General features: G+C 35.1%; 1 protein-coding gene across 1 annotated transcript in view; it reads right to left on the bottom strand.

Moving 5' to 3' along the window:
- Positions 1 to 15,533, bottom strand: part of LOC129231159 (multiple epidermal growth factor-like domains protein 11) — a 47,468-nt gene that overhangs the window by 16,416 nt on the left and 15,519 nt on the right. Inside the window, exons 4-5 of the mRNA XM_054865407.1 lie at positions 8,012 to 8,099; positions 6,276 to 6,388 (exon numbers count right to left, since the gene is read on the bottom strand). Of these exons, the coding sequence (XP_054721382.1) occupies positions 6,276 to 6,388; positions 8,012 to 8,099 (201 nt within the window). The remainder of the gene's footprint in view (positions 1 to 6,275; positions 6,389 to 8,011; positions 8,100 to 15,533) is intronic.

Genomic DNA, 15,533 nt, shown 5'->3' with positions numbered 1-15,533 from the left:
AATCAAATTTGAAGTTATAAATAATTAAAATAGTTGACTAGCTACCTGTTTTTATATAAAAAATTATAAAACAGTTGTACTTATCCAATTTAAAGTCAGTAAATTTATTTATGGAACATACAGAAATATCTGAGTTAATTAATAAACTAATTAATTGTGCCATCCTAAAAAATAATTTTTTAAAGTTATACTTATCTTATTGAAAGAGAAAATCTAAGTCAGCACACGAGTCAAGAAATTTTAAATAAATTTATAATTAAATCCTATACCCGCTTTGCCCAAAGGCACGTTTGTTATTTCAATAATTATAACCTTAATTAATAATTAAAAAAAAACGGAATGACCATCGTAGTTTATAGGTAGATAGTGTCAGAATAAGTTAATATTATTGACAATAAAAAATAAGCTGTTCTTCGACTAATCACAAGTTACAAAACTTCATTTTTTTAAATGTATCATTTTTTTTTTAATTTTAAGCCTGGTTGCGCCATGCCGCTTCACTGCTGCTTCGCTGGGACTGATAATAACTCGGGGGTGTTCAGGTAAACACGACATACGTATTCGTCGCCGTTAACACACCATGGGGGGAGGGGGGTCATACGAAGGCCTACCCGCTTTTTGCGACCTACCCGCTTTGTGCCACCCTTCCCTACATGATAGATGTTGTTACGTGAACCGAAGCATCAGATGACGGTGCATGCGCACACGCGGTTTTTGTTGCCGCGCTCACTTTGACGTTCGATCTAAAATGCACTGGAGATGTCAGACATGCATCACGGGCCGGGGTTGTAATTTCGAACACCTACTTTGATGACGATCGTTGGCTCCTTAATGTTCTTTTTTCTTAGTTTTTTTGCTGTACTAAGGATAATAAACATGTTTTCTTCTCTTATTCGTGTTTTTAATGATTTGTGTGGTCACTACTGCGCCAGGAAAACGTTTCCGACCATGCATTGCTATGTGGTTTCACATCTTCTAGGTGTACTCTATCTGCCCTGAAAGTCTGTAAACGCTGTACTGATACACCCTATGTATATATATATATATATATATATATATATATATATATATATATATAGTTGGCTCTCTGTTTAACGACGCTCTATTTAACGACGGCTTTTCACGGTCCCAGATGGTCCACTGTAGTATTAAAACCATTCTATTTAAGGACGTTTTCTACTTAAGGACGATTTTTTGTGGTCCCTTGAAAGTCGTTAAACAGAGAGCCAACTGTATATATATATATATATATATATATATATATATATATATATATATATATATTTAATTTCTAAATTCTATGGTTGCCATATACTTTTAGATATTGCCAATCACTTTAAACAATTTCTATTGTCGCCAAGGTAGAAAATAAACTATTCGTCAAACCAAGTCACGTACTTTCGACTGAAAAGTACAAAGAAAACTTACTCTCTGCCCCTGTATCCTGGCTTGCAATAGCAAGTTCCGTCAATGGGATCACAGACGGCATCGTTTTTACAATCGCAGCTGTAGTTGCAGTTTCGTCCAAAAGTGTTATTTCGACAATGCATGTCGCATTTTATTCCTGTATATCCGGCCTTGCAAATACATGCGCCTGTAAACGGATCGCAGGTACCCGTCTCTTCATTGCATTCACACTTTCCGGTGCAGTTAAAGCCGAAAGTACCCGCTGGGCAGTAATCTTCGCAATATCTTCCCGAGAAACCTGCGAGAAGCAATTGTAGACTATGAGTCAAACTCGCGAACAAAAATCTATATAAAATGCAGAAAAGAATCTTTGAAAAAAGGCAATTAATGGGTAAACCCTGAACTGATACTACATTACAAAGTGAATTTTAAGAGGTGAGTATTTGTTTTATTTCTTGTTTAATTTTCATTCATGCAATTAATATTATGCCTTTCTTTAATTTTTTGAGCCCAGTAGGGGAGAAGTGGGCACAGTGAGGCAGGGGGAACAGCGAGACAACAGCAATTTATTTTCTGTTTGGATATTTCTAGCCTGGTAAAACTTTTGAAAAGTCAAGTCGACATACTGGGAATATCGAAATTTCTGCAATGCATGTCGCATTTCATTCCAGTATATCCGGGGTTGCAAATACATTGGCCTGAAAAAGGATCACATATACTCGTCTCTTCATTGCAGTCACATTTTTCGGTACAATTAAATCCGTAAGTACTCGATGGGCAGTAACCTTCACAAAAATTTCCAAAGAAACCTGCAAGAAGCAATTGTAGACTGTGAGTCAAACTCAAGAACAAGTATCTGCACTGGTGTAAGAAAGTAAGAGAATTTTCAGATTTGATCAATTATTTCCAAAACTACTGGTTCGATTTTAATGAAATTTGATATGTACATACATTGAATTAATACAAAACAAATAACCATCCAAAATTTAAAATATACAGCCATGATCATAAGTAACACTCGTTAGAGTCGGATGGTATGAAACAGCGGTTACAAGATAAAGCAAAAAAAAAAGAAAAAAAATGGGTTAGTAGATGGTATGGTCCCCTTAACAGACATATAGGCCTCGCAGTGTGACTCCATGCTTCAAATGAAACAGTTTATGGGATCCTCGATCAATCGTTTCCACTCGTTCAACAACACTGTACTTAGGCCATGGAGGGTCCCCAGAGGGGTGTTGCGAGTTGCTATTGCACTCCCAAGAGAGTCTCAGACATGCTCTATAGGAATGGAGTCTAGAGATCTGCTTGGTCAATCCAACCAGTGAATATCCTCCCCTTCAGGAAATTCGTCGACCAGAAGAGCTCTATGTGACCTTTTGTTGACATGCATTAAAATTAACTCAGGGCTTACAGCGCTCCGCAAGAGGTGAGCATAGGGCTCAAAGACCACATCCCTATACCTTGCAACTCTCACAGAGCCTCTCTCAAAGACATGGAGGGGTGTGCAGCCATCCAACATGATGCCTGCCCAGACCGTCAAACCTCCTCCTCTATAATGGTCGATTTCGTGGATATTGGAGGACAGGTAACGGGTCCCGGTTCTACTTAACCGACTATTATTGTCTTACGTTCGTATGTATAGAAGCAGGAACCTGCACCTGCCCTCCATTATCCGCGAAATCGACTATTATAGCGGTGGTCCAACATGATGTCAGCTCAGATCGTCAAACCTCCTCGACCATAATGGTCGATTTTGCGGATATTAGAAGGCAAATAGCAAGTCCCGTTTCAGTTTAAACGACTATTCTTGTCCTACGTTTACATGGATAGAAGCAGGAACATGTACCTACCCTCAAATATCGGCGAAATCGACCTATGGCGGTGGTGGTTTGACGGTCTGGGCAGGCATTATGTTGGATGGCCGCACACCCCTCGCCCTCCATGTCTTTGAGAGAGGCTCTGTGACAATTGCGAGATATAGGGATATAGTCTTGGAGCCCTATGCTCACCTCTTGAGGGACACTGTTAGCCTTAAGTTAATTTTAATGGATGTTAACGCAAGGCCATATAGAGCTCTTCTGGTCGACGAATTTCCTGAAAGGGAGGATGTTCACTGGATAGGTTGACCAAGCAGATCTCTGGACGCTAGTTCTATAGAGCACGTCTGGGACGCTTTTGGAAGGGCAATAGCAACTCGCAACACCCCTCCGGGGACCCTCCATAGCTTCAGTATAGCGTTGTTGAACGAGTGGAAGTAATTGCAACAGGATCCCATGAACTGCTTCATTTCGAGTATGGAATCACAATGCGAAGCCTATATGTCTGTTAGAAGTGACCATACCCCATACTAACCCATTTTTTTTTGGTTCAATTTTGCAACCGCTGTTTCATACTATCCGACTCTGACGAGTGTTAATTATGATCATGCTCGTGTATTTTAAATTTTGGATGGTTCTTTTTTTTTGCATTGTTTCAATGTATGTGCATACCTAATTTCATTAAAATCGGTCCAGTATTTCTCGGGATAATTGACCAAATCTGAAATTCCTCTCAACTTTTTACATCAGTGTACATAAAACACAGAAGAGACTCTTAAAAAAAAAGGCGAATATTGGGTAAACTATAAACTGATACTAAATTACAAAGTGAATTCAAATAGGTGAGTACTTGCTGTTGTTATGGGGTAAAAGTCCTGAACATGGGGTTCCCTTTTATTTTTGGTACTTATAACTAACATGATCAAAGAAATAAAATAATAGAAGGGATTTTGAGGGACGTTTTTGAGCAAAGTAAAGATAGCTGCAAAATAATAATTTAATATCATATGCACTGTAAAAAAATTCCGTAACGTCACTGATTATTTCCGTGAAGCGCTTCGGGATTTCACAAGATTTCATCTATTTCCCCTTAAAATCAAGTATCTTTGGAAGAAAGTTTCCTGAATTGCTACAAGTTGCACGAATGCAGACTTTTTCACTGGTGTGTAAAATATTTGAGCTACTGATTTAAAGATTGACTGAGCGTGTTTAATAAGTACATGGGCTTTAGTTCGATTACGGCCTGTCCAAATTGACTGAACTCCCTGTGAGAGCGAATAAGTCTCTGTTTAGCTACAGCTTTGCAATGTAAGAATTGCAGTCAAGGGAGATGCTTAGTTTGTACTTGCAGTTCTGTCTTTGCTTTAGCCATGGTTGCATTGATGCTTCTGGAGCTTTCTTAGTAAATCAGGGAAGTTCTTATCAATTACGCTAAACGTACCTCATTTCCTTCGAAGGCTCCAGACTGGCTTTAACCGGGGATATTTCCAAATTCTTGAGAAAGATTCAAGGATAATTTCAGGAAATTCTTTGCAATGTAAGACTTGCAGCCAAGGGAGATGCTTAGTTTGTACTTGCAGTTCTGTGTTTGCTTTAGCCATGGTTGCATTTATGCTTCTGGAGCTTTCTTAGTAAATCAGGAAAGTTCTTATCAATCACGTTAAACGTACCTCATTTCCTTCGAAGGCTCCAGACTGGCTTTAACCGGGGATATTTCCAAATTCTTGAGAAAGATTCAAGGATAATTTCAGGAAATTCTTTGCAATGTAAGAATTGCAGCCAAGGGAGATGCTTAGTTTGTACTTGCAGTTCTGTGTTTGCTTTAGCCATGGTTGCATTGATGCTTCTGGAGCTTTCTTAGTAAATCAGGAAAGTTCTTATCAATCACGTTAAACGTACCTCATTTCCCTCGAAGGCTCCAGACTGGCTTTAACCGGGGAGATTTCCAAATTCTTGAGAAAGATTCAAGGATAATTTCAGGAAATTCTTTGCAATGTAAGAATTGCAGCCAAGGGAGATGCTTAGTTTGTACTTGCAGTTCTGTGTTTGCTTTAGCCATGGTTGCATTGATGCTTCTGGAGCTTTCTTAGTAAATCAGGGAAGTTCTTATCAATCACGTTAAACGTACCTCATTTCCTTCGAAGGCTCCAGACTGGCTTTAACCGGGGATATTTCCAAATTCTTGAGAAAGATTCAAGGATAATTTCAGGAAATTCTTTGCAATGTAAGAATTGCAGCCAAGGGAGATGCTTAGTTTGTACTTGCAGTTCTGTGTTTGCTTTAGCCATGGTTGCATTGATGCTTCTGGAGCTTTCTTAGTAAATCAGGAAAGTTCTTATCAATCACGTTAAACGTACCTCATTTCCCTCGAAGGCTCCAGACTGGCTTTAACCGGGGAGATTTCCAAATTCTTGAGAAAGATTCAAGGATAATTTCAGGAAATTCTTTGCAATGTAAGAATTGCGGCCAAGGGAGATGCTTAGTTTGTACTTGCAGTTCTGTCTTTGCTTTAGCCATGGTTGCATTGATGCTTCTGGAGCTTTCTTAGTAAATCAGGAAAGTTCTTATCAATCACGTTAAACGTACCTCATTTCCCTCGAAGGCTCCAGACTGGCTTTAACCGGGGAGATTTCCAAATTCTTGAGAAAGATTCAAGGATAATTTCAGGAAGGTTACTGTCTTTTAACGGAAAACATTTCTGGTTTTTTGCAAGGTATGCTACTGGCTGAAATTGGGCACCTTAGCTGTTTATTTTCCAGGAACGTTTATGAATATACTACAACTACAACATTCATAAATGTATTTTATGAATATACCAGAACCAGGAACGTTTATGAATACATTATACACACTGTAAAAATGTTTTTATAGTGAGTAGAATAAAAAATAATTCAATTAATAAGAACGCAGGCAAGATGAAAAATGATATTTTTTGAATCCATTTTTTCTCGAGTTCTAATTAACAATTAATAAGTGATAGTCGTCTCAGTGTAAAATAGGACATTCAAAAGGATAATAAATAATATTACATTGAGAATCTAAAGAATTTACCGGGAGGACAAACACACGTTCCGTCTGTGTGCAAACAATCAGCATCATTCTGACATAAGCATTTCTTAGCACAGTCTGCCCCATACGATCCAGGTGGACAAACTTCTTCACACCTGTAACAAATTATAATACTTAACTTAGTAGTGAAAATGTTTTAGGGTTTAAAAAAATTCACTTTAATATGCCTTTAAAAAAAGTAGTATGGTAAACGATTGAGTATATTTTGCTTTCTTATGTTTGATGATTAATTTGAATGAATTTTTGATCAGTTACTTCAGAAGTTACTTTATTTTTTATCTTTCCAGAAACTATAATGATTTTTCGGGAAAGTAACTAACTTTTACTCATTTTTTTGAAAAATTAATTAGTCAGTTACTGGAGAGACCTTTATCAGTAAAGTTAGTTACTGAAAAGACTGTATGCTTCATTTTTGAACTTACCAGTAAGTAACTTTGCTGATTTTTATGAAAAAAAAATATATAAAATAATAATAAAGAAAACAGAAGAATTAAATAGTTAGTATACCTACCTTAGAGTTCATAACATTACCAGAGTATTCATACTTTAAAAGTTTCAAAAATTTAAAAACAAAGGTAACTTACTATTCAGTCAAGATTGCCAGCATTCATATGCATGGTACTTTTCTCCACCTTACCCCACTCTCAGCGTGTAGTTTTAGATTGTACCACAAGGGGATGGAGTCTGCGGAGAGAAACTCTGTATGGCTGGGCTTGGAAGCAGTGGTCTTGCGCCGGGTAAGATCCCGCACCAGGCGTCAGCCCACCCTGGAGTTTACCTCTTAAGGTGTGCGCCTGACACGTGGTGTGGTGAAGTATAATATACATTATCGTTGATAGCTACATGTTTTGTACGAAAAAAGTTTTTTGTCACAGCTTTTTTCGTCAGCAGATCCTCCTACTCATTATTTCTCTTCCCCTTTCAAATGTGGCGTTTAATTTCAAAATTACTTAAATTTGTAAAAACAAAATCTTGATTTAGTTTCTTAATGTTTTTCTTATTACCAGAAGCTCTTTTTAAATTTGCTTTTAATAATTTTAGCACTTTTCGCCTTCATGCTGATTTCATATTATTTTTAATGTTTTGAAACATTGTTTTAATTTACAACTACCTTAATCACCAAATAAATTGCATATAGAGGGGAACTGAGGTAGTGTATGATGATATTAGCAAGGCATAACTCCGTGATGAGAGGTTGATGAAGTTGCAGATATGATATGCACACGCTTATCTTCCTATGATAACATTAACCTTGGAGGGGAAAAGGTAAAAAAATACTACTGCCTAAGTTAAAACTTACTTAGCACTAGTGATTGAATGCCGGTATACCGAATACCGGTATTTCGAACTAATTTGCAATTTCGTGATACCGGTGTTTGATATCCAGGAAAAATACCGGAATATATTGAAGGTATCCGGAGCCACACATATCGTCGCGTCAGAGCAACAGTAAGATTTTTTAGTATTATTTCTGGGATTAGATTTGTCTTACTCTTGCTCTGAGGCGACGATATGCACAACCCTATCACCGGATCACAGAAGAAATCATTATTACAGTTGCATCGGCAGACAACTGAGACATTGTATAAAGATATTAATATGTATGGCATAACTTGATTGAAGAAGTTGTAGATATGGACACGCATTTTTTCTTTCACAGTAACATCAACCTTGGAGGAAATAAGGTGAAAAAACTTAATACTTAAACAAAGACTTACTGAGGTCCTACATATCCAGGTCCACAAATGCACATCCCGTTTACCGGATCACAGGTTGCATCATTACTACAGTTGCATCGGTAGACAACTGAGACATTGTATAAAGATATTAATATGTATGGTATAACTTAATTAAATGAGTTGTAGATATGGACACGCATTTTTTCTTTCACAGTAACCTTGGAGGAAATGAGGTGAAAAAACTAAATACTTAAACAAAGACTTACTGAGGTCCTACATATCCAGGTCCACAAATGCACATCCCGTTTACCGGATCACAGGTTGCATCATTACTGCAGTTGCATCGGTACTCACATTTAAGTCCAAATGTCATGCGGGGGCATTTATTTTCGCAGTGAACTCCAGTGTATCCATGTGGGCAATTGCATTCTCCGTCGAAGGGGCTGCAACTCACATTGAATCGGCAATTGCATTGATGAATACATCCCTTTCCATAAGTATCATCTGGACACACTTGTTCACAAAGCCTTCCGGTGAAACCTGAAAATATGATCTTTTTGTCAAGTAAAATGTTTTCATACATTTAATTGATAATGATTTCATGCTTTGGAAATTTACAACGCCTCTAAATTAATTCTCTGACGCTGAAACACTCGGTTTCATTTGATTTTTTGGAATTAATATAATAATAAAAAATTTCGTTACACGTTTTTCTGGATTTTGTAAAATTATTTGTGAAGAAAATTACAAAAACAAGGACACTTAAAAAACACTTATTCTAATGAAAATGAAATAAAACGCAAAAAGTGATAAAACATAACGTTACAACACCCACCTCTCCAATTTTTTTGGATAGTACACAAAAACACAAGTAGAACAATATTTATTATTTTTTGAAGTAGCTTCTCGTAAACATCGGTAGTCGAATAACCAATACTAATTTTCAACAAGTAGCACCTAGATGATTCGTTTGAAACAGTCAATGGGGGGAAAACGAAACACTTCTTCGTATTCAAACTATTAGCTCTAAAGACAAGTGTATACTAGATAAATTACCAACACATTTGTTTTTTCGAGTGAAACTCCAAAATATCAAAATATGTTAATTTTCAGACCCAAATGCATTAAAGTATTTGACTTTGTCAGCGACACGATTACACGGCTCATAGGGAATGAATGCACTATTTATACAATGAAATAACAATTTAGTTTTTAACTTTCTCGTTTTTTTTTTTTTTTTTTTTTTTTTCATTGATGAAATTGTTGCCATCAACTGAGAACTGCAACATTTTCAAAAAAAAAAAAAAAAAAAAGTGAATAAATAAATGTTGAATTAGGAATCTTCAATAACTAAAGTTAAACAGTAATATCTATTTTGAAGCAAAGTTTTAATGACATTGACTATTTATTTCTAAAAACTATTAAAGATGTACGAAGAAATTTCATCTCTCGTTTTTTAAAGTAATTACATGACTATTTTGCATTTTTCATCGTATTTCTTTTCTTCGTTGAAAATTTAGACTAGCAAGGTACCCCCCCCCCCCTTTTTTTTGTTCATTTTGTGTGAGATACAAAGTTTTTAATTTTAACAAATGCATGTTACTGCTTTCTCAGTAGATAATAAGCACATTCTTTATATTTCTGTCTTAAATTTACCATCTAGTGTGAGCCACGAATATTTCCGGGCATTTCCATGAGTAACTGACATTTGGAAGCAAAACAAGACGTAATTTGTAATATTTAACGCAAAATATACATTGTAAAAACAATCTTTTTTCGTAGAATATTGTGTTTTTTTAGGCTGAACTCAATGGTATAGTTAAATTCTCGAAACAGATTTTTGACAATTAAAAAAATTTGTCAAAAGCATGATAACTGACTGACATACTTCTTTTTAAAATGTCAGCCACTTACCATGTTTTTATTAATATTTAAAAATGATCCAAAATGTATTTCGGGAATTCAATCATACCATTAAATTCAGATTAAAAAAAAATATGCCTGGGCAAAAGATCGTTTGCTCAACATGTACAGTCAATTCGCGATAACTCTAAGTCCGATAACTCGAATATTACTATAACTCGAAGTTTATATTGAGTTCCGACTCCTTTGTCTTTAATTAAATGCTAGTTATTCTCAATATCTCGAAGTTAACTTTCTTTAACTCAAAGTTTTTTTAAAGATGACTCGAAATTTATTTTGAAAGAACAGAAAAAGAAAGAAAGGAAGAAAGAAAGAAACAAGTGACTATGAGAAAAAAATTAATTCACTTTCAATTGCAACTCCTGCACAACAGACCCCTAAAGTAAGAAGAGCATCTGTTGAGCCAATATGCGTAAAGAAGTTACACGTGCGGAAATGAGTTAACTTATTTTCTTTTGTTGTACTGTACTGTTTTACACTTTGACATGTTTCTAGACTACAAATTTGCTTTTAATTTAAAGGCTGACCAAAGTTAAGAAGCATTCCCCTTCATGCTTTCTTTCGATCATTTCTTGATAAGTTCCTGGAAGACAGAGTGAGTTTTCTTTTTTTTTTACCATTAAATATATTAAAAGAAAAAAAAGGAAACTTCTAAAGCGGTAGAATCCATGAACCTAAATTTGAAACGATGAAGATGTACACCTTTCTTGAAGTAGAATCAGCTCCATTCAAGTGGTTCCAGCAGTATCGAAATCAAAACCATGCTTTTAATTTTTTTCTCTCAATATTTTTGATTAAACCGTGCATATTGTGCTTAAAAATTTCGAAGTTCTGTAATTTTGTCTGTTATATGTACATATTAATTAAAATATTTACGATGACTTTTGTCAAAAAACCAAAACTAACGGTAAGTCAAAGTTCCGATAAATCAAAGTTTTCCGTCGAATCCTATAGATTCGAGTTATTGCGAATTGACTGTATTTTGCGTTGAAATGTTACAAAATATGTATTTTTTGCTTCAAAAACGTCACTCAGTTACCTGTGGAATCGTCCTTCCATAGATGCCTATAAGAAAAATGCTAAACACATAGTCGTTTCATTTCAAAAATTCTACAAGCTGTTCAAAAATATGAAGCTTGTAGAAATGTCTTAATGAGGATAAAGAAAAGAGAACAATGAAATAAAAAGCATTAATTTTTAATCACTCATTTTTAAACGCTTTACTCTTCTGAGGAAAAAGCCCCCTATAATTTCGCTATTAATTTAATTCACTACTAAAACTTAATAATGTACAAAGAGTTGATAAATTAAGAAGAGGTTCCATACATGTTCCGTTCATTTTAATATTACTCATCAATGTAATCACGTTTTTTGGGTACAACACATAATAGTAAAAACAAATTACCTCTATCTTAAAGTATCCCTTTCTTGAGCATTTTCTTACAAAGTTCATTAAACTATATTAGGGAAGAGTGTCGTATACCTTGGTACACTTTTCATATTTTAATTTTTAACGTCAATTATTTGAATCGAATTTAAAATCTAAAATTAACATTAAAATACCCCAACATACTTCTATGTAATATATATATATATATATATATACTAGCCGCCTGTGGCGACCAGCTGGTCCGCCTTTTTACGCCATTCGCCTTTTTACGCCAGGGGTGCCGCCTTCGGCGGCTGCATAAACAATTTAGCGACGACATTAATCAATGTTTTTCTCTATAAATCAGTATTATCATTCGTTTTTTTACGCCAATGTTGCCGCCTTCGGCGGCTGCTTAAATAAATTTCGTGGCGGTGTCAATCAATCTATATCTATCTATATCATTAATAATTTGAATAAAATATTTTCTAGATCTGTCTCCAGTTTCGTCGTTTGGAATATTTTTAAAGGAGGGGGAGGGGAGACACAAACGACGTACTCTTCATGCAAATTTTGTCGAAAAATAACAAAAAGCACTTCCACTTTTATGTGAAAGCATTGTTTTTTCAAAGTCATGGTGTATGTGGGGGAGGGAGGGGGGCATTGACACCCAATGTGCAAGCAGCCACCTACGGCGGCTGTTTTGCTAACTTGTCATTTACCTTTTTACTTCAAGTTTGCCGCCTTCGGCGGTTGTTTAAATAAATTTGGCAGCAGTATTAATCAATCCATCTCTACCTTTTTTTTGTGCCTTTCACATTTTTACGCCAAGATTGCCGCCTTCGGCGGCTATCTACCTTTAATATCTATCTTTACATTTTCTTATCCATCTCTATTTATTTTGACCTCCTCACCCATTTCCTATTAAAAACAAAGAACACTCAAAAAACCGCTTTTTTTTATTTAAGTAGAGCCAAAAAAAAAAAAAAAAAGCTCAAATTCCCCGTAGTGTGCAAAAAGTAGCGTTTAACAAAGATAAAAAAAAAATCTCGCTGTTTTTATTGAATTAATGCGCACAACTATGAAAGGTAACGTAATATAGATACAGTGAAAGGTCCAGCTTGGGGGGGGGGGATGGAAAAAGAAATAAATGCAATCCCTAAATAAAACAAAAAAAAAGGAAAGAAAAAAAGCAAGCGCTGCCGAAAAAACACGTGGTCATCACGTCAGAAAATGTAGAAGTAAGCTATCTAGTAAAAAAAAAGATTAACATTGCTTGCGATTAAGATTCCATCGTAAATATCGAATCGAAACCCAAGTAGTGACGTCACAGGCATAAAAGATTGAAGAACGCTTTTTTCGACTGATGCGTGAAAGGACATGATGTGTTCAGCATCAAAAAAATTGTAAAAAAAAAAACTATTGCGTATTTTTAAGAACTTTTTTCTTTTGAAGAGGGCGAAATGTTTTTACTATTACCAACTTAAATTTCAGAAATGAGGCTTTGATACTTCTCGCAGGATGATATTAGAAAAAAATAAAACCCAGAAAAACATGCAAATTAATGGTTTTTTCAAAAATTCATAAAAAATACAAAAATTGCTCTATCTTCAAAATTTTTTTGTTCATCATATTTAAAATTAAATTTCCGACACTATAGTACCAAAAATATTTGTCTGGCGCGATTGGTTCGGGGTCTGTGAGGTTAAAAGTACTAAAAAGTGTTTAAAATCACTTAAAACATTAAATAACTTTTTTTCTAATTAAAATATCAAAAATCGAAGCCCGAGGTGCACAACTTCAGCAAAAACTACACCTGTATACCAAATTTCATCTTTCTAGGCCTTACCGTTTTCCCGGGATGCGCGCCACACACACACACACAAACATCTTATTTTATTATATGTATAGATATGTGTGTGTGTGTGTGTAATATGAAAAATCCTTTGCTAGGCCTTTTCCATATTAAGTTCTGTTCACTTATATGTCAGCGCGTATGAGTCACAGACATTATTTATTACACACTTAAATGCTTCTCATACCATATATGGTTATGTTCTAGGCTCAGATGAGATTCCCCTTAAAGTACCAACCAGACACTTTTTTTCCCTCCAGACTTAAGCCAGCCTCTGTCTGCGGTGCAAAGCCCAATAATATTTCGTTATTGCAATCGGCTCCTCCTATATAGATCACGTGAGATCACATGATCGAGGGATAATTATCTGTAATCTTTTAATGATATTCCCTATATAAAAATCGTGGCACAACTAAACAAGTTGGGTAGTTAAGAGAAGTTCCTGCTGGTATATTCTATGTAAAAATAAAGATGTTGTGAATGTAACTTTGTCCTCTTCCTACATGGTGGATTATCACGGCACAACACTGCAACTTGTGAAAATCAAGATTCGTAATAAGAACCGAGCGGCGGTTCTTACACACACACACACACACACACATATATATATATATATATATATATATATATATATATATATATATATATATATATATATATATATATATATATATATATATATTATATTTTTTTTAATTCAGACAATTTGAAAATAAAATATTGCCAGTCATTTAAAGTAAAAGTTCCAAGCTGACCCTAGGTACAACATCCTATTGTACCTTGGGACACATCCTGCTGTACTATGGGGAAGTCTTCATAATTCAGGAAACAGCCATATACTTGAACCAATATTGCACCAGAAAACATAACAAATATTTTTTTCATGGTAGTGAATTAAATCATGAAAAATTAATTATGAATTATGAATAATGATTTATGAATTATTATCAAACATTAAATTTGTTTAAAAGACTACATAAGATTAGAACATTGTTCCATGTTCCTAAGCATGTCTTAATTATTAAGAACTACGTATATGTTGTACCTTGGAACGTGTCCTAGGGTAAAAATGTTTGGCTGTCCCAAGGTACAATCACCACGTGGTTAAAGAAAAACCAAAATAATGGTCAATCGAAATGCACTATCATTATTTTCTCATAAGCAAAATATTTAAAGTACTTCTCTTTTATAATAAAATAAAATTCAGTTGATTAAATTTACAAATACAAAGGCAGAAAATGAAATAAAAATGAAGAAAATATCTACTTTGGAGTCTTGAAATTTTCTTTCTCTCACAAAATCGTCAATTTTACTCATTTGATGCTGATTTTTAATATGGCACCATTTAATGGTGAAGGTTAATATTAGAGATTACAAAAACATGGCTGTTAAAAACAGATTTTTAGAAAGTAGCAGTGTCCCAAGGTATAAAACACTCCCCTATTGTAGCGTCATTTTTTTTTACTCAAATTAAAAGTTTAAGTTTTATTCCTGTGAGAAATGGGTTTAAGTCCATACACCTGATTAACACAAAGCGTAGTTTCAAATGTCCTTTGATCATTGTAATGGAAGTCAATAGCAACGCTCAAGCAGAGAAGCAGACAACCTATCTCCAAGCCGACTCTATTCCAGGTTCTAATCATCATCAAATTTAAGGTGACATATTTTTTCTTCAACAGCTCGAAGAAAAATGGTTGTATTTTAAAACTCTTATGTTCTCCATCATGCAACAATCTTTACATGAACTAACTATTCAGGCTTTCATCAAGTCTTAACGATTTTGATTTCGACTACGATTAGTTACTTTCAATTCATAGATTACGATTATCTTTACGATTACACAAAAATGTGATCGATTCGGTCGATTATGATTACGTAATCGTCGATTGCTCCAAAACTGGTTGGTACCCTAGCTGCTTTGGGCCTTAAAACTCATTTTTACTTCCTTTTACAAAAAAGGAAGTATTGTATTCGCAAAAAATTTTACTCAAAAATGGGCCGTAATTTCCATTTTGCTCACCCCCGAATGAATGTTGAGTTTATTTTTCAACCCGATCACACGTGGATACATGCCTAGGAACGGACAGGCACCCGAAATATCCATTTTGACGATCCCCGAGTTAATTACGACGAGTTTTCTCGTGACGTCTGTATGTACGTATGTATGTGCGTATGTGTGTATGTATGTCGCATAACTCAAGAAGGGAATGTCCTAGAAAATTAAAATTTTATACTTAGACTCCTAGTGGGGTCCAGTTGTGCACCTCCATTTTTGGTTGCATTCGGATGCTCCAAAGGGGGTCTTTTGCCCCTTTTTGGTTGGAAATCATTGTTAATTTCGTTGTAAACTCAAGTGGTTTTATAATTTGGCAGACAGTTGGCGATATATCGCCAGTCTTTTGGTCGCCAAGTTT

Source organism: Uloborus diversus, chromosome 10, assembly GCF_026930045.1.
Source record: "Uloborus diversus isolate 005 chromosome 10, Udiv.v.3.1, whole genome shotgun sequence".
Taxonomy (NCBI): Eukaryota; Metazoa; Arthropoda; class Arachnida; order Araneae; family Uloboridae; genus Uloborus; species Uloborus diversus.
The sequence above is the reverse complement of the archived record's forward strand: the minus strand, read 5'-3'. Positions and strand labels throughout refer to the sequence as shown.